The 10181-nt window shown below is 38.2% G+C and overlaps 1 protein-coding gene across 5 annotated transcripts; it reads right to left on the bottom strand.

Annotated features, from left to right (window-relative positions):
* Window positions 1–431: 431 nt before the first annotated feature.
* Window positions 432–5230, bottom strand: LOC141614241 (S-adenosylmethionine carrier 1, chloroplastic/mitochondrial-like). Of its 5 annotated transcripts, none has more exons than XR_012529318.1 (8): window positions 5008–5230; window positions 4341–4406; window positions 3031–4128; window positions 2608–2726; window positions 1914–2401; window positions 1727–1786; window positions 1503–1601; window positions 432–667 (listed from the first exon to the last, which is right to left on the bottom strand). XR_012529318.1 is itself a non-coding variant. In XM_074433007.1 (8 exons), the coding sequence occupies exons 2-5, from the start codon at window positions 3383–3385 to the stop codon at window positions 1960–1962; spliced, it is 579 nt and encodes a 192-aa protein (XP_074289108.1). In that variant the 5' UTR covers window positions 3386–4128; window positions 5008–5230; the 3' UTR covers window positions 433–667; window positions 1503–1601; window positions 1727–1786; window positions 1914–1959. The 5 variants fall into 5 exon arrangements, 4 of the variants coding, with proteins under 4 accessions (XP_074289103.1, XP_074289115.1, XP_074289108.1 ...); XM_074433007.1 differs by lacking the exon at window positions 4341–4406 and having other exon boundaries at window positions 433–667; window positions 1914–1965; window positions 2303–2401; XM_074433002.1 differs by lacking the exon at window positions 4341–4406.
* Window positions 5231–10181: the final 4951 nt, after the last annotated feature.

Raw genomic sequence — 10181 nt, 5'->3', positions numbered from 1 at the left:
GCACTACTACAATTATTCTCAACGAGGACGGTTCAAAACCGTCCTTAACTGTTAATCCAACCGTCCTAAATTCACCCGTCCTCGTTGCCTAAGAGGACGGTTAACTCTAAGTCAAACCGTCTTGTTTCGTTTATAAAAGCAGGACGGTTGTTTATCTGAACCGTCTTCTTTTTATTTTCTAAGAGGACGGTTGCTAATCTGAACCGTCTTGTTTTTGATATATGGCTCGCACAATTTTTGTGCCAACTTTATGACGCTTTGTCAAGGAACCGTCATCTACACATTTTTGCTCCAATTTTTGAAATCATATTCGCGCCAATTTTTCAAATCAAATTCACGCAAATTTTTCAAATCAATTTTACGCCAATTTACGAATATACCCTGCACAATATTGGCACACATCCATTCGCTTTCACACAACCAGATTTTTGAAAAGAAAATTATTTCATTATTCATACCGTATACGACAATAGTCGTATAGCTTAAATATTATATCTGGCTACATTTCCAAAAATCCAGCAAATATTCTTACAATTATACTCTAAAACCCAAAAAGTTTAACTAAATACTCTAGATGCACCTAGGAGCAACAATATCTCAGCCAACCATAAGCCTAGCAGCATCTCCATCTTAGCCATCTTAGCCAACCACACGCCTACTAGTAATTCTGCATTCAACACACAAATAATGGAAAATAAGCTACATATTGTCGTGTTTGTCAACTGCAAAAACAATGGCCACATAAAAAATACTTGCATAATGAGCACAAAAAAAGAACACAAAAAATACTTGCATATTGTAGTTTCTGTTGAAATATAAAATAAAAAAGAACCCCGATAGCAAGTAAATCAAACTTTACCAGCATATAATTAAAATGAAACTAAGAAAAGCATATACAAAATATAATGTAACACTCTTCATTTAGTTCATTAAAATACCAAGAATAATCCAAGATAGAAGAAACAAGAAGCACTTGTAAAACCAAAAAACAATATCATCAACTGAGCAGCATTACACAATCAAGATCTTTAGTCTAATATGTTAAAAGACGTCAACTTTCTAGCTGATGAAGTAGTTACACATCGAAATCTTTATAACCCAAAACTTGAAAAGTAATCATACTAAATGGGTTTCAAGCAAATTATTAATTAATAAAATTTGAAATCCAGTAAGTATGAAATTTAAGAGTTAAGGAAAAGGAAGAGATGTACTAAAGTTGAACAATAGCAGCCTCAATTATAATTAGCAGTTAGCAAATGACTAAATGAGAGGTGATTTTATTTGTTTTCCTTATTTGATAAATGGGATTAGTTAGTTGAAATGCTTGCAAGTAGTTGGCGATGTGGACGGAAGGGCTCACCCAATGTTGAATAAGTTGAAACTGAAGGCATAGAAGATTGAAGATTCCTTATTAGATAAACTGAAGGGCCACTGCGTCAAACTAAATGATGAATGAAAAAGAAAACCGATGCAATCATGGGGACATATGAGGATATATATACCTTTTCCTCCACTACCAATATCAAATTCATCATCTCCTTGAAAAGCACGAGGGTTATATCTGTGAGATAGCAGCTAAGAGAGCAGCCAATAATAATCACCTGACAATTAGAAAGGAAAGTATACATATTTAGTTCCTCCTCTGTACCATTTGTGAGAATAGAATAAGAGCAACATATTTTAAACCATTAAAGAGAATAGAATAAGAACAAAATTTGGATGTTACCATTACGTAGTGAAGTTTTCCCATCTGTAATTATGAATTGAGATCTTTTTCAGCCTCGGACTGTAAAAGGAGAACAATAAAATCTCTCAATACAACCTTTCTTTGAAGACAATATATTCCAAGAGTTCAAATAGGCAGAACATTAGAGCTATTGTCAAGAAAGCAACTTGAAGCTACTGAAACTCACCTGTTGGGCCTCAAGAACATGCTCAAATGCAATTGTCTGTTGTTAACTAATCCTGCAATTTTTCAGAGTATGACAATTCCTTGTTAGTCCTTACTTGTATACTTGAGTATATTTAGCTAACAAGTAACAAAAGCCATATAAAAACTAAGTGCTGTAAATTATCATAGCATTCTCTGCAGGACTCTTGATTTTAATGCAGTTGTGGATTACAGTTTAAGGATTGCAGTTCTAATGAGGCATACTCACTCACACAGAAGATCAGAGTCGGAACAGCGCCTTTGTGACGACGTATGGTAAACTAATAGTTGAAGAATAGGAACTAAACTTTATTGAAGAATCTAAAACTGAGAAAACTAATAGTTGAAGAACAGCGCCTAATTTGAGTTTACTTGCATCTGTTGCTTTATATGATCACTAGGAGTAAAGATGAAAGATGTGGCAATGCTTGCGCAAGCACCTGCCGTGCAATGAGCAATAGAGCAATGCTCCTACAAGAATAAAACGTAAAAAATTACATGAGAAAATTAAGATGAAATATTTAAAGTAATATTGACAGGTAAAATTTGAATACTAGCAAGGACTAGATATGTTGTCTAGATCTGCATATGCTATTATCAATTGAGGGCCACCCAAAAGTGTATTGATAAAAAGCAACTGTATGTTTAATCAACATTGGAAAGAGAGAAGTAACAACCTTAGCCAAAGAAGGAAGCAAAAATCCCTTCACCGATTCATATGTGAAAGTGTAGATGGCAGATATAGGTGCAGACGTTGTGATATTGCTACTTATTCCACGATAGAGACCAGATAATCCTGTAATCAGTACCAGAAATGAAAAAACAGCTTCATAAATGCACCACCAACACCACCACCACCAAACATAAATCCTGAATGCTCCCGTCAAAGGCGGGCTTACCCCTTTATTAACAACACAGGGGGGGTTATTTGCAGATGACCCTAACGACAATTATGTCGAATATTTCATCAAACGATTATTGTTTCACAATAAAGTGAGCTTCTTAAATGAGAAAAAAAATATTTTTCAGCAACTGACCCTAGCATGGCAGAAACCATTGCCAATAGAAAGGATGCTAGTTATACCGCTTCGAGAACATACCTCTCTCGGTTATTATTGATTGCCCAATGTAACAAAGAGACTTCTGTCCAGCTTGACAAGACTGCAACACTGTTTTAATTGTATCTACCGGATGTAAGCATAAGCTAACCACTATGCCAGACAAGGCTCCAGAAACAGCATACTCATGTTCGGCTAGTAAGGGACGAGGCCTGTTCATTAGAGTTGAGGAGCTCTTGCTATGTACTTCACCCTGGATATTTGATTCTTCAAATTGAGGCATTCCATGTTTAACCAAGTCATCAGCCTGACCTTGATGATGGTTAGCTGCAATGCCAGTTGTAAGATGTGTATTCTGAAAAACCTGAAGTAAATAATTTGAATACAATGGAGACATGGCAAATTCCTAGTTTTGAAGTTTGCAGATCCTCCATTTGATAGTTGATCGCTCAAGTTGGATGTATAAATGCATGGGCAGAGATTTTTTGTCTCGAAAGATGTGGACATGTGATGCCATCTATTCTTGTCTAAGAGACCACATCTGATTCCTTCATCTGCAAGGCTCTTTTCCCTCGACCATGTACTATTCATGCCAGAACTATCACCACAATTTCCCGAAAAAATATCTTGAACATAAGTGTCCTCGCAAGGCGTATAACGGAGTTTCTGAGTCATTCTCGTGAATTCCAAACTTTGTTGCACAATGCTAGGGAAGTATCTGGTGGAATTTAAATGGACATGGAGGCATTCACTGTCGAATACGTCACGTGCAACTATGGTATCATTCTCAATCAAAACACAAAAATCATTACCCTTTTGATGGACGGTGTCCGAGTATTTAGAACCTGATCTGGGTTGGAAATGCGCAAGGGAACGAGTAGCACAATCCCATACCTGTCCCACAGCTGAAATTAGCTGAGCTGTGGTCATAATTTCTGAAGATTGGGCATTGGACTTGTCCCTCGTGTGTTTCTCTTCAGTATATGAAACTTGTATGTCAGTTTCATTCCCTAAATCAGCAAGCTCAAAACAAGGTCCCTTCAATGGCTTGGCCTTGAATTTTCCAGATTGCTGATGGGGAATGGGGGAATGATTATGCTTCACCATTGTTTTGGTATCCCACTATGCTGGAGAAGAACTCTGCGGAAAAAACACAAGTAAATAGTAAACAGTATTTCATCAACACCGCCACAGTTACCCCTGCTCCAATAAAACTCCCACGTATCTAGTGATCCCCAGTAGTGTATGATTCCAAAAGTATACGAAATCCGTATTAGAATAAGCTGACACACGTCCCTTGTGCAACAATGTCTGCTTATTAACACCAATTGAGAATAAAAAAGTATGAGTACCTAATACCTAGCTGCTGCATTTGGATTTGTTTCAAGGCAAACATAGTTTTCAAGAGATGGAGGAGGCTGTTAAAAGGAGTAAATATTTAGGAATACAATTATTTAAGAGCAATGAAACTGAATGGACGAAAACAATAGTTTATTGACAAATTAAAGTAAAAGAGTAATGGATTATGGATGAGAAATGAGAAAGGAGAGGTAAACTAATAGTTGAAGAATAGGAACTAAACTAATAGTTGAAGAATAGGAACTAAACTTTATTGAAAAATCTAAAACTATTGTTGCCTGTGTATCGTTTACCATAATTCACCAATTTTATGGCAAATGATAATCAATTTCTCATTATAAGGGTCGGTCTCATGATAATCTAACTATAAAACTGTCTTATACGAAAGAGCTTGCAGTAAGAAAGATTGATAAATACAGCAAAATCAACAATTAAGCATATAAGCACAAGCAGAGTAAGGGAATTGGGGATAAGCACAAGCAAATTAACGAAAAATTGGAGCAATATAGCACAAGGAATTAACGAATTGTCAGAAATTAAATGCAGAATATGATATATAGAATTGATTTCATTGTTCAATTATGATAGTCACGAAATCTATTTGTACTAACTAAACGATATATCAGATATATAATGAAGAATATGACGATTGACACACACCTCGATAAGGCGATGAACGACTGACGGTGATCGTGCTACGCTGTTGCTTTAGGGCGATGATGAAGAAGAATGTTGAGGCGGTGGTTTGCGAGGCGCTGGTGGTTGCGTCAGAGTTGAACGACAGGCGATGAGGTGGTTTATGTTCTTTAGGGTATAAACAGCAAGGGTTTTGTGTATATCGTATTGTTTGAATAAGCAGGGGTTATAGGATTGGGAATTTCGATCATCAGTATTAAAATACAAGAAGACGGTCGAGTAATATAACCGTCTTGTATTTTAATAAGAAGACGGTTTAATTAACCAACCGTCCTCATTATTTTTACAACGGCGACGGTTGGTTCTTATTTAACCGTCCTAAGTATGTATTCACTAATGGCGCCAAAATTTTTGACTGATATAAGACGGTTCCGTGTCCAACCGTACTCTAAGGGGCGTCCTCTTTGAGTAAAATTGTAGTAGTGGGGTACTAGGATGATCGGTTCATTAAAGCTTCGGCGGCAGCATATTAAACAGGTCTAAATCGAACACAAGTGAGGCGGAAAATAAGAGGTCCTCTCGGTCCACTCTTAACAGATAACATCTTTCGATCTCGCTATAGGTCCCTAATATCACTAATACTGACTCTCGTCCTGAAAAGTGACTAACGGTCTAAACTATACCTATCTTTCGATCTCAGCACAGTTTAGTCGATTTAATTGATGGTCTAACAACTTCCCCTATCTTTCGATCTAATGGGCCAGTCACAAATTAGGTATCTAATTGGTCGCATGCATTCGATTCATTAAATACAACATTAAAATCAATTAAAACGAAGGATAACCTCACGAGGTCAGTCGATCGACCAATAATGTCAGTCGATCGACTGACACGCGAATCAGTCCATGTTCAATACTTTGCCGCCTACGCTAAAATTCGCCTACATCCTAGCACAAACTATTTAGCTACTCATGCTACTGATAAAAACGACAATAATACTAGGGCGTATAAGCGTTGAATTCATAATTAAAGCGGTAAAATAAACAATTAACATGCAACAATAAGGATGGGTTCGGGAATCTATCTAGCAATTCTGAACTATTGATGAAATAAAGATGAACTAAAAATAAACAGGAGGAATTCCGAGTTGCAGAGGAAAGATTAGTTATTAAGAACCGAAAATCCAATGCTCACGACAATCCCAAACCCTAACTGTGATATTCTAAAAACTCAATGTAAATTTCTGATAATAAAACTTGATTCTAAACTAGGCATTCTCAGTTACGTTATATAGAAAGTATACGTAACAATTATTCCAAAACCTAAACTTAATGGGCTTCAACTTCCTCGGTCTTTTAATTCACGTCTGGAATAGCAGTGTGGTCGATCGACTGATGTGCGGGGTCGATCGACTGCTTGGCAGTGAACAGTGGCTTCTGTAACCCGATAGTTGGTCGATCGACTAAAGGAGGTGGTCGATCGACTGCTTGAGCTGCTACTTCACTTCTATAAACTCGTGGACTTGTCTTTTGGGTCTTGAAATACGCACCAAGCTTGTTCCTTAAGCAAATACTTCTCGTCACATGCAATGCAGGATACTCGGGGACGGATTTAGCTCGATTTCCGCTGGATTCTTCACATTTCTGCAATAATGTACAAAAATATGAAAGTGGACGGAAATAGGGAGAAATGCAGCATAAACTACATGAATGAGCTCTGAAATGCGTGCAAAATGGGATGTAAAACATCATATAAAAGACACGCATCAATCATGAAATGCGGCAATCGCTAACAAAATCCGTATGGATCTTAGCATGGCTACGGAGGCGAAGGTCTCATCATAATGGAGACCTTGGACTTGGGTAAAACCCTTTGCCACTAGCCTAGCTTTGTAGACATCATCATGTCCTTCTATGCCATTTTTGACTTTGAATATCCATTTGCATTGAAGAGGTCTTGCCCCTTTAGGCAAATCTACCAAGTCCCAAACTTGGTTTTCAAGCATAGAATCCATTTCGGATTTCATGGCTTCAAGCCATAAGGAAGAATTAGGACTAGAGATTGCGGCCTTGTAGGTGGCGGGCTCGTCACTTTCCATGAGCAACACATAGAGTGGTCCATCTTCCTCGATAAGTCCCACATATCGATCGGGATGGCGAATTACTCGACCCGTCCTTCTTAGTGGAGGAGGTACAACCACGTTAGACGACGAAGGAACTTCTTCTTGCGTCTCTACCTCGGTTTGTGGCTCTTGAACTTCATCAAGTTCAAAATTTCTCCCACTCTGTCTCTTAGAAATAAATTCTCTTTCTAAGAAGACACCTCAAAGACACAAACACTTTGTTATCTTGAGGTTTGTAGAAGTAGTATCCTCGAGAGGTCGAGGGGTAACCTACAAAGATGCATTTTTCGGATCTTGGGGCAAGCTTGTTGTCGTTCTTAGTTTTGACGTAAGCATCACATCCCCAAATCTTCATATAGGATATATTTGGGATCTTTCCCGTCCACATCTCACATGGAGTCTTCTCGTGGACTTTGTGGGACTATTTGTAACATTCCGTTTGATGTTATGAGTATTTTGGTAGTGTATGGAGTTAGTGTTGAGAGAGATATAATGGAGTGGATACGATATCGTGAGCCATGTTGTGGAGGTAGGAATAGTTAGTGGAGTTGGTGTTACGAGTTCATGTTTGGGTTGGAGTTTTGTTTTGAGTTCTTAGTCACGTTGTTGTGTCTTGATCGAGTTAGTATGTTTGTTTTCATGTATGGGTTGAACTTCGGGGACAAAGTTCTTTTTAAGGAGGGAAGACTGTAATACTCCGTATTTATAAGTCTTGGGGTACTCTATCGTGTAGCCCTTACTCTGTCGAGTAAGGGTAAGTTGCGAAATAAAATAGTTTCTGACCTGTTGGGTACTCGATCGAGTAGCTGGGGTACTCGATCGAGTAAGGGGGTACTCGATCGAGTACCTTGGGTACTCGATCGAGTGTCCGGTTTTACGGGGAGTTTTCTCGGGTTTTGTTAATTATGCGATTAAGGTATTTAAACATAGTCGTCATTGTTTTAAATCACTTTTACAAAACCTAAAACCCTGTTTAAGAGAGAAAGCAACCAGTTCATCTTCTTAATCGCATTCTTAGCAATTCCCGGAGTTCGGACGGTCAGTTCTTGTCGTTGTTTATACCGTTGAGTTCCTTGCGTCGAGGGTAAGATCTATGTACCCTTTTATTGTCTTTCCTTTGATTTGGTTAAACCCTAATTTTGGGATTTGGGGTTTTTATGATTTGTTATGGTTAGATTGTGATTATGTGATTATGTGATAGGAGAAGGATTTGTAAAGGAGAGGTTTTGAGACAATTTGCTAGATCGTCGATGATTGTGTTGCTTTCCGGGTAGGATTTCTACTCGGTATTAGTCCCATAATGGGATGATTGTTGATGTGTTAAGATTGATTGTTTGATATAGTAATTGTATTGTGACTACCGGCCGTGATTGTGATTGTACATTGTTGATAGATTCAGACGATTGTTGATATTGTGATTGTGATTGGTTGCCTATGGTTCTCGAGATGCGTTCTCGGCTGAGTGGAGTCACTTGCGGGAGTGGCTTCACGCCCTAGTTTCGCCCTTCGTGGAACCCGCCACGGAAGGGGATGTGCACATTAATGGGACAAGGTTATCGCTCGGTATGATGAGCGGGGCTTAGGTGGGAACGGCTGCGGTCCCCCATCGGCGGCTGTCCAGTGGACGATCGGTGACGGAGATTGATGGGAGTGGTGTGATTGTGTGTGTGTGACCGTTTGAGCCGTGTTGTTTGTTGTGTTGTTGGATTATATAAATTGTGTGATTAGTACTGACCCCGTTTAAATGTTTTAAAAACTGTGGTGATCCATTCGGGGGTGGTGAGCAGTTTCTTGACAGGTATATCTTGGATACGCGTGGGATCTAGCTGGGGATGGAGTCATCACATATCAGAGTCTTTAGTCTTCCGCTGTGTTTGTTAGGACAGTTCCTTTCAGTTGGTTTATAGTTTGAGAACAGTTGTATTTTGCTTACAGTTGGTTTTGTAATGTAATCACTTAAACTTATTTAATAAAGTATGTTTCTTCATTGTCTTATGATTATCATGCCTCGGATGTAACCGAGATGGTGGCATCCCTATACCCGAGTGGTCCTGGTAAGGCACTTGGAGTATGGGGTGTTACAAATGGTATCAGAGCGACGATCCTGAAACCCGTAACCAATGAATCTAATGAATCTAGGGAGTCAATTAAAATGAACCCGGGGTAAAGGTTGTAGGAGCTAATGCAAAGGCTTGGGAGACGTCCTAAAGTCGCGAACTCGCCCTACGATTTTGAACCGGTCACCATGGGATATGAGTCGGGATCGCTATGTGTTTATTTTGTGAATTGTGTAACAATATGGTGATGTGTGGCATGTATAAGGGTGATTTTGTATTTTGTTGGTTGAAAGCATGTTGGATGATACTTGGTTTACCATGTTGATTGGAATAGTTGGAAAAGTATGTGAGAATGACGAATGATGTGGTGGAAAAAGGAAATAGTTTATATGTGATGAATAATGATGTGTAGGATGAATGATTTATAATGAGGCAATCCTAATAACATGTGGATAGGGGGTGTGATAAGATTTGTTTTCATAGTTTTGTTTGCGTAAAGCTATATATTAAGTTCGTATAATTGTCTACTATCGTATCATATGCGCTTGTTAGTCAAGTATGTGATTGAACTAGATGAATTGATTGGAAAAGATGAAGTGGCAATTTCGTAAGGATATGAATTTCTTGATTATGGAAGTGTTTATGTGATGAAGTGGATTTGTAATGTTGTATTAGCAACATGGAAATAGGATTTGTAGTGTAAGGGTGTGGTTTGTGTCATGAAAAGTTATGAAAATTAAAAACATGCGGGTAATACATGATTGAAAGTTGAATGTTATATGAGCATGATAGATGGTAATGTTTGGCTTTTGGTAAGTAGTAACATGAAGAATAGAGGTTCAATGATATGTGTTTTGTATAACAAATTGGATGAAAAGCATGATGGTTATTTATAACGTGGCACTTGATAACACGAAGTAGATTATTATGTTGATTGTATGAGGAGTCGCGCAGATTTGAATGCATAGTTGTAATCATAATGTTGAAATAATAATGAATGCATAGTACGTTGGAGGTAT

This window comes from Silene latifolia, chromosome 1, assembly GCF_048544455.1.
Source record: "Silene latifolia isolate original U9 population chromosome 1, ASM4854445v1, whole genome shotgun sequence".
NCBI lineage: Eukaryota > Viridiplantae > Streptophyta > Magnoliopsida > Caryophyllales > Caryophyllaceae > Silene > Silene latifolia.
The sequence above is the reverse complement of the archived record's forward strand: the minus strand, read 5'-3'. Positions and strand labels throughout refer to the sequence as shown.